Source organism: Agelaius tricolor, unplaced genomic scaffold (assembly GCF_023055355.1).
Source record: "Agelaius tricolor isolate 1412-34295 unplaced genomic scaffold, bAgeTri1.0.p SCAF_1, whole genome shotgun sequence".
In the NCBI taxonomy this organism is placed as follows: domain Eukaryota; kingdom Metazoa; phylum Chordata; class Aves; order Passeriformes; family Icteridae; genus Agelaius; species Agelaius tricolor.
In genome coordinates this window covers 66038117-66052480 of record NW_027269261.1, presented here as the reverse complement: position 1 = coordinate 66052480, position 14364 = coordinate 66038117, and the positions used below count along the sequence as shown (strand labels likewise).

The 14364-nt window shown below is 37.6% G+C and overlaps 1 protein-coding gene across 1 annotated transcript in view; it reads right to left on the bottom strand.

Annotated features, from left to right (window-relative positions):
* Positions 1–433: 433 nt before the first annotated feature.
* The window catches only part of MCM9 (minichromosome maintenance 9 homologous recombination repair factor), a 47963-nt gene continuing 34032 nt past the window's right edge, over positions 434–14364 (bottom strand). The window contains exons 8-12 of the mRNA XM_071437941.1: positions 12238–12440; positions 10998–11201; positions 9432–9514; positions 4669–4814; positions 434–2570 (exon numbers count right to left, since the gene is read on the bottom strand). Coding sequence (XP_071294042.1) covers positions 1061–2570; positions 4669–4814; positions 9432–9514; positions 10998–11201; positions 12238–12440 — 2146 coding nt within the window. The 3' untranslated portion in view covers positions 434–1060. The remainder of the gene's footprint in view (positions 2571–4668; positions 4815–9431; positions 9515–10997; positions 11202–12237; positions 12441–14364) is intronic.

The window sequence follows — 14364 nt, the reverse complement described above, 5'->3', positions numbered from 1 at the left end:
AACCCCTCCATTCTCTGTTTACCTTGCAGGTTATAACAAGAATATTCTGCAGAGAATTCAAACACAGAAGAAACACACCAAGCAAGTCACTAGAAGAAAATTAAGGCTTACCTTTCTCTGTAAATATGGAATGCATTAGTAGATTAACTTCCCATCAGACAAATGTATGGCACAAGATGCAGCATGCTACAGAAGACAAACTACAGATCAGATGCAGTAAAACTCTAATAATAATTAAAATATCCAAGTAAACATTATCTGACTCAGAACCCAGCTACACTAGGGAAGCTCTTCACTGTGCTGCTAGGTTTGAAGTGTAGTTTATCTGCCAGGGCTTAATGCCTGCATTAAAGTTACCCTGGTTACTGACAACTCCCATTCAATCACCTGAAATTCATTGTCTCTGCAGTGGGGAACTGTGTGTTTATTACAGAGATGAGTTTTGATAAAATGACCTAGAATAGAGACATAGATATCTAAACCAGTGTATTTAAAACCGAAAGTAAAAATCAGAAACCAAAAGCTCTCAATCTGTGTTTTCAACATCAGCTGTGTGACAAATCAAAGATGAAGCAAAGTTGTCATGATATTCATAATACAGAAACATTTACCATAGCATGATGATAGATCACAATATTGGTAATGCTGAGGCATTATGAGACAAATTGCACATACAGATGAACAAAATATAACGACATAGCTTGAGTGCCATAATTTTTCTAAAGTGGCACAGTCACTTGGAAGGACAATTAAGACTGCTCTTCTGCAAGATCACTCACTCTGGACACACAAACATAGCTATACAAGTCTTTAGGGTTCATCAGTTCAGTCAAAACAATGAACTGAGATAAACAGTCTTGGGAAGAGTTGAGAAAACTAAAAGCCAAATCAGGCCTGCAGCACACACAGTTCTTGCTTACGTAAAATATATGGCCCTTAAAGAAAGATGTTCACAGGTCCAGGATGGTTCCATTAAATGCTTTGAAAACCATGGATACAAGTGATAGAAGAGTGAAGATTCAGAAGAACTGCATGTTAAATAATTGGGAGGATAGAAATTTTACGTGCTTGGATTTTTCCTAACCTCTTTATCCCAATCAAAATCTAATGTAGCATCATCCAGCTCTGCTATGGAGAAGAGAGATGTCTTTGTGACCACGCTGGCTGTACTAGAATTTCCAAATGCAAAACTCTTCCTTTTGCTAGGATTGCTCACGTGCACCTGCAGTGATGGGCTGTGGTTTTCCTTGCTGGTGTCATTCTTAACAGCAGGTGAGGTTTCTGATTTTGCCTCAGGACGTGATACAAAGGAGAAGGTGGAGAGCTTAGCTAATGTGCTGGAGCGCACCTTCCCTGTGCTTGGACCACCCAGTTTCTCCTCTGCCTCCCTTTTCTTCTCAGGGGGTGGAGGTGGCACAGCATCAAAACTGACATCAGAGCATATTGCTGCACTTTCTCTGGTCTCTGTCCCTAAGGCCTGACTCTGCTGCTCTTCTACCCCTTTATTATCAATTGATCCTTTTTCCAAACTACATTTTCCTAAGCGAGTCAATGTCATCTTGCTTTTCTCAGGTGGGCAGCATTCTTCTGGAAGCTGCTCTCCCTGGACCTGCTCTCCTGGCTTAAAAATAGTCTCACTTGGTAAATGAGAAAATTCTTCATTTGTCTTCTCTGAAGAATGACCAAGCTTTGTCCTTGGTCTGAAAGAAAATTTAGCTAATTTAGCAGCTGGGGGACTTCCACTTTCTTGCTCATGGGAACTCACGACCTTTGTTTCCTTCACTACTTGATCTTTACTTCTTTTTCTTATGGAAACTGCTGTACTTTTTGCTGCTACTGATGTGCTGTTCTCTTCTCCTAGCACAGAATCTGCATCACTTGAGAGATCTGCCAGGCCAGAGGCAGGTAATACAGAAGGAAGGGCCTTTGCCTCAGGGTCCTGTGTACTTGTAAAGAATCCATATGACTTCTCCCTGTGCAGCCTCTTCCAGCTTCTAGAAGCATGTTGTCTAATAACTGAATCCTGCACACTAGCACTTGGTGCTGGCTCTGCAATATTATCTTCTGAGGAAGAACAGTTGTGTTCTTCAGTTCTTTTCCTCCTTAACTTGGAAACTTTGTCCTTTTGGTTCAGAGGAGCAGGCAGATCCACAGCTGCTGGTGACTCTCTTATTCCATTTTGTTTCCTTGGTATTGAAGCAGAGCTTTTTTCAGAACTTGAAGTTTTTGAAGACAAATTATTTGGAGATACCTTGGGCACATGAGACTTCCTCTGAGAATTTTCTTCAGCATCAATGCTGTTCTCTTCCATGTTGTCAAACCATGCCAGGCTGCTTGTATTTTTGTTATTAGCATGTGCTGAGTTGCACAAGGGTTCTAGATGAATATTCCCTTCACAGCTGCCTTCAAGTAAAGGTGTGTGTGGCCCAGAGTTATCCCCTTCTTGACTTGAAGGTTCTGACTGAGACCTTTGCTTTGACTGCCCAAATGCACCCTCATTTGAGCACCTTGTGGTAGTACTGAAATCTGTTTCTTCAGGCTGCTGCCGGAATGAATTTTCCTTTTGCAATCTATACAATAAAAAAAGAAACCCAAACCAATAGCAAATTAATTTTCTTCCTTTTTCTTTCTTCATTGCATTAGTGATACATAACATGCATGACTGGTGGAAAGCTACAAATAATGTAGGTCACAAAATATATTATTAAGTTTCACACACAGCTCTGAAAGCTGGTGTTGCAAGCTGTGATCTTTCAGCACCTTTGAGAGAAAGTGGCAGAATTTAGTGTCCCCAATAGAAGGCAGGCAGATGGACAGAGAAAGCAACCTAAACCTAAACTACATTTCCTTGGGAAACCAAACAGAAAAAAATAAAAATGACACAAACAGCTTTGCACTACTTACAATCATTGCTAGAGTCCCTTACAGGTTTTACACATTCTTTAAGTCTATCTTCTAGAACAGGAACCTAATTCAATCTTATCCTGAGCCAGGTAAAGTCTCACATGAGTTACTAGAATGGAAAACCTGGGTATTACTTGGAACAGTGGTTGTTTTTGGGTTTCTCTCATAATCACTATATACTCAACTTGTCAAAAACGTGAAAGAATAAAAGCATCTCAAATCACTTATAAAACTTATTTATCACTGTCTGTGGCTATCAGTATTATCAGGGCCCTCCAAAACAACAGAGGTGCTTGAGTGAGGGTTCTCTCCAATCTCAGAATAGCTGATGTTCTGTCTATTGTACCTAAACATGTATTTTCCAAGGCAGACAGCAATCTGGTTTTTGCTAAACAGTTTCGCTGCTCTGGGAGAGATATAACACTATGTAGACATGTATAGACATATTTAGAATAATTACTCTAATTGTTTACTAACATGTATATTCTTAAATTTTTAAATGGAATGTGGCAGAAATTATATGACTCATCAGGAAGGGATGAGATATATGACACATGCTTGTTTTCTTGAAATATAGTTTAGGGGGAATGCATGGAATAAATCTTGCAATACAGAATGGGTTGTTTTAAAGAGGACATTAATTTAGCATTCCCTAGGCTGCTTGAGAGAAGAAGAAATCAGCTTAATTTGCAGCAGAGGCCATTTGGTGGGATATTGGGAAAACCTTTATGGGCATTGGGTGGAGCAATCATGGAAGAGACTATAGAATGGCAACAGAAAATCCTCATCATTAGAAAGCTTCAGAGCAGATAATGAGAGCTCCTGCCAGGAAGGTCAAACACAGCCTTGATCCTCTCTTTGTATTTGATCTCCCATCCCATCCTGCATTTCTATGACCCCTATAAATGATCTCTGTTTTAAAACTAGCTTTTGTCTGTCTGTTGAAGATATCTCACTTTCGTCTGTTTCTGTTGACTCTGTGGTTATATAACACATCATTACTATAATTTACAAAATAAGTCTCAAAAATATTCAAAGTGAATTCTGCCAGCTGTTTCCATTAATTTTAACAAAATTAATCTTTTATCTTCCTTTAACAGTAAGGAAAAACAAGTTTCTTTAAAGCTTAATCTCATTTGAGGAAGAAAATGTGGGGTTTTTGTTTGTTTTTTTTAGTTTTATTTCCTGCCACTTCTACGGTTTTTCTCTGAGGTTAAAATTTCAAAGATTTCATTAAAATTTTTCTATTAATACCAACAAATAGGTTTCCTAAAGGTTATTGTAGTGAGCTGAAAAATAGAGATGCAACAGTGAAAAGTACAGCATGTAAAAAAGAAAAATTGCCCAAAAGAACAGAAGTTTGATTCAGGCTTACATTGTCCATTAACAGAAAGGGAAGGATCCTTACAAGCCCAATACAAAAGGTGGATTAAAAAATAATGAAGCAGATCTGCTGTATTTTACCAAACAAATAGAAAAAGTTATATAAAATTATTTGCTCAACTACATAATCCAGTATTTTGACTCTAAGAAGCACTTTTGAAACTTATCTGAGCATAACATTGAGATATGAGTTGGGAAATCATTAAAATATTTGTAAATTCTATAACTCAGAGGCAAAAGTGATCTTGTGATGATCTGTGAATGCACTTTAAAACAATCTCCCTGATTATCCATGTCCTCTAAAGGAATCCCTTGTAGATATTATTGTGAAACAAATTCTGTTTCCCTTCTGAATTAGTTTGTTACTTTGTGTATCACAACCTGTCAAGTCTCTGTAGCTCTTTGTGCAGAAGATCTCTCAGCTCCAGCCGCTCCAGTATGATTTCACACTGTGTTCGGTATTGCTCCATTGGATTTTCTGGAAATGAAGTGTGTAAGGCATTGATGCCTCCAAGAAGTGCACCCCCCTATGGCACCAAGGAGATTAAAAAAAAAAAAAATAGGAAATTACCTTTATTATTAAACACCAAATTTAAACAACAGAGATGTTATCTGAAATTCTCCCTTAGATTTTTTAAAGCTTAAGGTAGCAAATATTTGCTAACTGTATCCACACAAATAATCCTATTAGATCTGATCACATGGTCAAAATTGTCATAAACATAAAGGAATTACATGATCAAGCTTGCAGTTTACTCATACTTGTTTATTTCTATTGACACATGGAATGGGAAGTCCACCTAAAGCTTGAGAACATCATGACTGAAAATGAAAATTAAGATTGAAGATATTTTCCAAATATCTTGTAAAAATTGTGCCTATGTGAGGAATTTTTTTAACTGAAGAAGTTCTGACTGCTAGAAGTTTTAATTAGGTTTTCCTAATTTCTTAAAGGAAAAGACCTGGACTTAAGACTTGTCAACACAGGGTAAATTATTAGGCAGAAATATTTCGGAATAGCATTTTAAGAATAACTTACTATTTGTGAATAATTCCAGTGAATTGTAATTGATTCTAATCTGGGACAGTTTTTGCTGTACCTTATAAAAATGAAGTTCATTTTTACTGGGAAAAGAGCATCTGCTCAGTGATTTGTTCCACAAAAAATAATCTAGAATAGCTCTGTAGTTAATTGCTCTTGGAAAAAAACACCTCACACCACAAACCCTCTATTTTGCCACAGATTAGTTAGCATTTACCACTCCTGTCTAATCTATAAAGCTCAGTACAACTGATGAACAAGATGTGTATCAAGTGCCATGGGCACAATAGCAAAAGTCAATGAAGTCTCTAGATCCAGAAATTGCTACCTATGGCATCACATGGATTACACATCTTCAAATGTGGTCATTTCCGGTTCTGCCATTTTGCAATGTTAAAATATTATATTAAAAAAATTACACTGAAAACCATCACTCTGTGGCTAATTAAAGCTCTCTAAGACTACAACATGCTAAAATTAAGGCTGTCCATGCAACCTTTAATGCATCCCACTGAGGTTACCACTTGGGTTTTTTTCAGCCATCACTTCAGAAACATGATAGATTTGTTCCACATAGAAGCACCAGTCTCTTGGCATGGAAAAGGCTCCAGCAGAACCCCTCTGTTGTATTTGCTTCAGGAAGGTTCATAGGGAATGAGGCAGAGACTCAGTCTCTTGGTTAGAACAATAAAAAGCAGACAAGGAGGACCAGATTCCACCTCTGATGCTATGCTCCAGTTCTTGTGATTCAGAAAGAGCCAGTCAAGAAAAGAAAGAAAATAAATCTTTAAGTGGGATCCTGACATGGCATGTGCACAGAAGGAAATTGCGGACAACAGGAAACGTGCTCAAACACTCCAAGTGCTGCTGCTCTGAAACTGGGGCCCCAACCATCTCTCAGGGATATGATCTAGTGGACAATTTTTTCTGGACTGTACATAATTCAGCTCCAGATCAGAGGAGTAGCACCATCCCATCACTTTGCAAGGACTGTGTTAAGATAGGTGAATTGGTATTTCTGAAATATTCAAGGCCACTGGAGATGAATTCCAAAGAAAATTACTTTAAGAAATTGAGAATATTACCTTTACAACAGAAGGTAATAAATAACTCATTGAGCAAAACACTGACAAAAGATAGTTGCTTTTAGACTGAGTACTGTCAACATCTGACCTAGGAACCCAGTGGAAAAAAAGAGGACTGTGGTTGTATATCCTGAGATATACAGCCATGGGCTACAATAATGTCTTGCCCTCACTGACATTTCAGTCCTTTGCTTGGCCATCACAAGGAGCTTCTTTTAAATACTGTGTGTGCATGTGAAATTCTAAGTGAATTTAAGACAGCTGTGAAGCTTAATTCCTGTGCTGCAGCTCTGAGATGCATATGCTCTCAGGTATGTCTCTGAGATACCTGCCCCTCTGAGATTTTGAGATATCATTTTGAGTAGAGTAGGGAAACCATATGACAAAACCACTGCAAATTGAGGGCAGAGGATCTTCAACAGAGAAAACGTTACAAGGAAAGTTAGTGGAAAGGAAAGGTGTAAAATGCCTAGGAATGGAAAGACAAATTATAAAAAGGAATAAAAGAAGACGGATTGGAAAGAGAATAAACCGAAGATGGAAACATGGCCAAGAGAAGAAGGGAGATGATGCTAGCAAAAGAAAATGAGGGAAAGAAACAATCAAGCCAGGGGGGTTTGGAATATGCTCACAAAAACAAAGTAGGAAAGAGAAATATAAAGGTGAATTAGAGGGCAAAACAAAACAAAAAACTCCAATGAAGTTGGTTGATGATGAAAATGTGACAGTCTTCCTTCTCAAGAGAGCTCACAAGAAATATTCAGTCACAGAAGAACTGTGAACTTCCATTTTATACTGGCAAGAACATGACTTATTTTAGAAGTTGCAAAGACAGTGTCAAAGAGGGAGGTTGCTGAGCTAAAAGGTGGCAGCCAGTCCTTCCAGAATGATACTGGCACTTCCTCATTTACAACTTCATTCTAGAGACTGACAATTAATCAGCAAACAAAGGATGTATCTGTACAAAATGTTGTGGTTTTTTATTTTTTCTAGAGAAGGAATCTGTTTCTGAAAATAGGATTTGCATGCTACTTCTATCTTTTTAAAATAAAACAAATAAACCACTTCCTTCAAAAATAAACTACTTCAGTGATTATTCATACTTATCAGGAGGAAAGTAAAATCTGACCTTAAATAGCAAATCTCAAATTTGCACTTTCCTAGCAAAAATGAACACGTTTGCCTACTTGCTCATAAGAAGCTAAGAGTGGAGCAAAGATGGTAAGCATACCAAGTACTCCCAGGTAGTCTTCTGCAGTCATAATTCAGGGAAATTTCTCACTGACTCTTATTAGACAAAAACTTTTACACAATGTAGTGGGTTGACCCTGGCCAGGTCAACCTGCAGCCCTTGAGGGCAGGCCTGTATGAAAATGAAATGGTGACCCACAGTTAAAACAATTCTTTTACTTTTACTTGTGCTGATCATGTAGAGAGACACACAGGGGATACATTCATTATTATTATTATTATTATATACATAGGTTTCACTTTTTGATCTGTTACCAAAAAAAAAAAAAATCAGTATTGCAGAGTTCTAATATTCAAAACCATATTAATTTAAAACCACCATCCCATCAATTTACCATCTAGTTAATTACAGGTTTAATTACAGCTAATGAAGACTAATGTGGTATCTTCTGCAGTTTCAACAGCTTCATATTTAACTTTGATGCAGTGCTGTCATTGAAAAGCTCAGTTCTTCAAAACAGTGCAAGATGAAGTGCAGCAGACAGTGAAATAATTTTCCTACTTAATAAGGTCAGGCCCTGTAGTATTTTTGAGATAAATTCCATTTGCAATGTTGTGCAATAGATTATCTGTGGCACAAACTGCAATTAGTCTCTCAACCCTCACTGAAAGGACAAGGGAGATCACAAGTGCCTACCTGCCATATGTGACTTGTGCATCTATCCTGAAGAGCTTTGTCTCAAAAAAAGGAGCATATCTACTTCCACAAAGGTCTTTCAGGCCTATTGAACTAACAGGTGCTCTGTAAAACTGTTTCAATTTTAAAATATTCAAATCAACCTATACAGAACATAGGAAATGCCATTTTGGGTCACACCAGTCAGCTGAGTAGTGGTAGTAGCAGAACACCATCTCTGACAGAGTCAAACACAAACATTTCAGATGTGCTAAAAACCCCCATACATAAAACTTTGGATAATCTGCTTATGGTAATTTTTCTCCTACTTCAAAGCCTGAAGATTTATTTATCTTAAAAATATTCTGTCTGAAGTAATAGTGTCTATATTATTTTCCATATTTCTACTAAAAAACCCCTTTTTCAGATTCACATTTCTTTTACTAATTCTAAGTGTGCTGCTTTTTCAACATCCTAATAACAATACTACAGTAAACTAAAATCTAACCCTTCACATTTTTTCAATGCCTTTTTGCACAGAAACATTACATAAATCCATGCGATAACTGGAATGCAGGAGTTACAGACCAACCAAAGTTTTGGAATTTTAAGGCTTCTAAGAATAAAATTTGTCTTCTAAGTGTTCTGAGTTTTACTAATACTACCAAAATAGTTTAAAATTATTTAATGGCAAAATAAATTGTAAGTCTAGGAAACTGTTTGAACTAGCTCCAAAGAATGATTTGGTTCTCTCATACCGAATTGATGAGTGACAATATAACATTGTGGAAGAAAAACCTGTCAGAGGCTATTAAACACAGTGATATATACACACTTTCTGTCTCAAAATGTCTTTAAAATGTAGATACCAAAAGCCAACAGTATGCCAAAACTTCACTTAGACTGCATAGTCTATAAAAAGGGTAGCAGGCCTTTATCCTAATCCAGGTTTTTCAGTATAATCTCTGTTAAGGATTTTAACAATCAAGATGGACTAAAAAAGACTTGCCAAGGTCTCTGATTGCCTACTTTGCATGAATCCATAAAATCCTTTCCAAAGAGAAGAAGGGAGCTGGCACATGTCTACATGTAAAACTGAATCCCTTAAATGTGGTATTGCAGCAATGGAAATGTCTTCAGGAAACCTTACCTGCATAGAAGATTCCATCACTGACACTACAGTTACAGCATCTTCCAAAGTCACAGTATCCCTAAACATCAACCGGGCATGAGCTATCAAAAATAAATGGGAGCAAGTGTTACCGAAGTCAAAAAACAATTTTTTGGTTTTTTTACTAGAAGGAACAAGATATTCAAATTTCTTCAGCCCTCAAACAATCATGCATGGGCATAACTTAAAAATAAATACAATGATTTTGATTTCAATGTCAATTTCAACAAAAACTGGAAGGATTAGTTTTTCAATGGGGTGTAATTTTCAAATTGCAGTTACAGTGACAGAATAAAGACGCTTAAAATTCTGCAGTTAAAAAATGTAAAGTGCTGGATATCACAACAGGCGTGATATGAAACATCCTTCTTTACACAGACACATGTGATCACCACAGAATAAAAAATAAGGTCTAATTTTCATCACAGGTCATAAAAAATTTATTCCTCTTCCTGGTCTGTGTCAGAGATTTGGTATTATCTAAAATGCTTTTCTCTACAATAGCTTTATTTTTTTCTTCCTTCTCTTTCTTCATTCAGCAAAATAAAAATGATTTTTGTAAATAGATATAATGCAAATAATTTACCACATGAAGCCTTTTTCCTAATTGGCCATAGAAGCACACTCAGTTCTTATTCAGCAATAGAAAGACAGGTTAGTTAATACCATCTAAATAATACTTTGAAAGAACAAAATCCTACTAAAAGCCCCAATCTCATGAACTGATAAGAAGGGAAGAAACACTGAATGGGCAAATTATATGTGAATCTTGAAAAGTTAGGGATGTCTTTCATTTAAATGGAGAATGTCTTTCCCTCAAAATAGAGAACAAAATGCAGACATCTAAAGTAGGAGGCACTACACTGCATTTATGCTTGCTATACAAAATACAGTACATTTTTTTAAATTCATCCTGAAAATATTGAGATGCCATTTTATAAAATAAAACCATTTTATAAAACAAAATAAGCAGAGACTTACTGCATCCTTTGAGTTCTTTCTTGTAAATGAAATATGACCTGAACTTGGAAATTTTTGAATTCTATGACAAAATATGGGCTTGACTACTAATACTTCAGGAAACAAAAAATATGTTATATTTTTTGTGATATTAATTTTAGGATTATTAATATTTTAAAAATACGCTTATCTTGTTATAATAATTTCAGAGTAGGAGCAAATATTTGACTCAAATGGAGCCAAGTAAATCCTGAGATTGCCTCTCATAAAGACACAAAATTTCTGAGATTTTTCTCTTAAATGTGACTTTTTCTAGAGGTTTTAATATTTATTATATACATGAGAATGTCAGAATTAAAACTGGCTTTGGTAGTCTAAATGTACCACCCTTTCTCACACAAAATCTCCAACCCCGAGGCTCTTTAGATGAGAAGGATAAAACAAAATCATACAAGAATCACCTAAACCACCTATCCCTACCTCCATGGAAAAGCTGCTACTCTGCTTACTGGCTATAATTATACTGTTCTATTCCTTTCATAAAGGTTAATTGTTAGCCTAAAAATAGAAATGCCAAGGCCTTACCTTCTGCAAGGCGTATCAGGCTCTCCAGCAGGCGGATGGTGGTGCGGGCAGCGTTCCTGCAGTCACTCTGACGCTGCATCTGATAGTAGCGAACAAGGATCAGGTTGCTCTCATCAGACAATTTTGGCTGTATGCATTTTATAAGGCAGAAGTAGGTCTTCATCCTTTCCATGCTCCACAGCTTCTCTGATTTGCTTGGGCAGCCTGCATTACAACACCCTTGTCAGTAATTCTGTAACAACAGACATCAAGCTTCTTCCTGAGAACTCCTGCTAAACAGACAGCTGACTATGAAAGACACATTACTGTACTTTTGGGGCACACTGGCTGTCTGTACACCAGTCCTCAAGGACTTGGTCAAATTCCAGTGCAGAATTTTACACACCATCCAATCCCTCCCATATCATAATCCACAGTAAAGCCTCCAGTAATTTCTAGAGAACTGCTGTCAGCCTCACTGCCCACCAGATGGTACAGGCAGTGCCAAGTGCTCAGGAACTCCTTAAAATGAAAGATGCTACATGAGTGTATGCACATCCTCTGGCTGTTTTACCTACTCTTTTGGAGCCAAGAGCTACCTGGCATATTCTGAACATTTTTCCAAATATTTTGGAAAGGAAAGGAATTAGCTGAAGAAGCTCCCTCTAACCACTTCATCTGTAAAGGGGATTGAAGCCATGTTCCATGATGTGGATGGGGAAGGGGCTGGTCAGAATCAAATCACACTGCGTTCCCTCATTCCAGAGCACAAACTCCACATGGGGAATGCTATTGCTCATTCTTTGAGCCCTGCAGCACATGCATCTCTGAGCTATTCTGCCTGAATCAAGTTTCTGATTAATAGAAAGTACAATTGCAAGGCATGTAGGATCTGCAGATCAAACACCGTAAAGGTCTGAGATGGAAACAATCCACTTACTGAGCAGCCTGGGCTGAAATCTCTTATAAATGATCCCAGAGTAAAAGTAGAGGGTTCTCAGCCTACCCCTCTTAATTAATTAGTGATCTACTTGAAGAACAACCATACAGCAGAAAACCACCATGACAAAAATATAAACACTGATTAATTGGAAAGATTCAAGAACAGCAAACTAAAAAATGGAGAAAAATAATAAAAAAAAACAAACCAAAAAAACTCCAAACAAACAAGCAACAAAACCAGAAACCAACCAACCAAAAAAAAAAAACCACCCCACAAAAACCCCAACCCAACCTTCTGATTTAAAAAGACTACTCTTACCTTTATTTTGCAAGATGAAGGATGAAATTATGTGGTCCCATTCCTCATTCTTTGTATCTAACAATACTAAAACCAGGTCAAATCTGCTCAGCAGGGGACTGCCAAGAGCTATGTTGACAGAGACAGACTCATTGGGGTCATAATGGCCTTTAGGGTTTGTTGCTGCCAGGATAGTTGTCCTCGTGCTAAGCTTGCACACCAAGCTGGAGAAAGGTATGGGGAACATTATGGTTGAATTAAATTGGATAGGGAAAAGGATTCCAAAGCTTTTAAAAACTTTTGTGGTTTTAGCCTATAAAGAGCCCATCTTATCTTGAAAGACCATAAGAGCTAAACAATGTACACAATTATTGTATTAATATTTATTATATGTACAGCATTTTTCAGTCAGAGAACAGCAACTAGACAGACAGTGATGTGGATATCAAAAGGCACCAACCAAAATTGCCACAATAAATCTCTGTGTACAGCTAAATCCTTAAATAGTGAAAACCAACACTGCTTTTCAGAAATAAATATTGCATTGCAGGATTGTACAATATACTAATACTTGTGTTTAATTCATATTTTAAGAGAGCAAAATAACATGTGACATGAATGTATGTTTTGTTCCTGTGTATAAACAAGAATATGAATCCAAGTTAGCAGTGATGGCAGCCATACCAACTGAAACAGCCATTTTCCACTCTTAACCATTATGTCCTAGCATGTGCTTGTAGATGTGGGGAGAGATTATTTTTACTCTAGTAGTCCAAATGCACTCCTTTTGGGTAAGGCAGCAGCAGAAGCATTCTAACTTTGGTTTGTCACTGAGCTATTTCTAGTCAGCTCCTGAGTAACTGCTGCCTCACGTCCAAAGTTCTTCTGTAACTGGGAGGAAGGACCACAGATCTTCCACTAGCTTATACCCAGCAGGAAAAAACCTTATTCTCCCATGCACCAAAATAAGTTCTAAATTAACAAGGTGCTTAACCTATGTGTGCTAAGTTACTATTAAAAAAATCCTCATTATATGTAGTCCTTAAAAGTGAGCAACTGGGCATCTATGTGCAAGTCAGCAAACTGTGTTTGGGTCTATCAAATCCAAACAACTGCAACAAGGAACTCAGCTGAAATATGTCCCTGCCTCACTAAGGATACAGGACCATATTAATCCCAAGTATTTGTGCCCAGCTAGCAAAGGCTGGTAATTACCCAGGTGAGAGCAACATGACCCTGAGATTAGCTCAGTTGGTAAGAGCATGGTGCTAAAAACACCAAAGTTGTGGGTTTAATCCCCACACAGGCCATTCACTCAAGAATTGGATTTGATTATCCTTGTGGGTTCCTTTCAACTCAGAATATTCTCTGATTATTTGTCTGCTGTCTGATGAAGAGGATGGAGATGCTCACAATAAGGGAAGGATATGATCACTTAGAGGAGCCAAGATGTGACTGGAGCAAGAGCTGAGTGGAAGGTGACAAGAAGGAACGTGGAAAAGGTGATGCCTTTTAAGTAGCAGAGATTTCAGAAATACCAGCCAGGAAATAATTTGGGCCTGAATAAGAGCTGCATATGACTGACAAATTGAAATATGAGCTCAAAGATCCAAGTGGTGGGCAGGGGTAGTGGGGGAGATAAAAAATTTGAACACACACCACTTTGAAAAAAGAAAGGGAGGAACTTAAAGTAACCAGGAGTTTATAGTTATGCCACACCCAACATACAAAATTCAGCAGCCTGGAAATCTCCTGATGTGCTTTGGTTACCAAGCAATATTACCGGATTTTACAGGACAGGAGGACATAGCCTCAAGCTGTGCCAGGAGAGGTTCAGGTTGGACATGAGGAAGAATTTCTTCACTGAAAAAGTGGCTGCCCAGTGAAGTGGTGGAGTCATCATCCCTGAAGGTGTTCAAGAATTGACTGGACATGGCACTTAGTGCCATGGTCTAGTTGACAAGGTGGTGATGAGTCATAGGCTGGAGTTGATGATCTTTGAGGTCTTTTCCAAACTTAATGACTCTGTGATTTTGTGATTTTGGAAAAACAAAGCCCCACTTTCTGAGTTGCAACAAAAAAAGTCACAAAGCTTCTCATTTCACATAGGATTACTCAACCCCTTGCAGCAAAGGGCAAGAAAAAGGA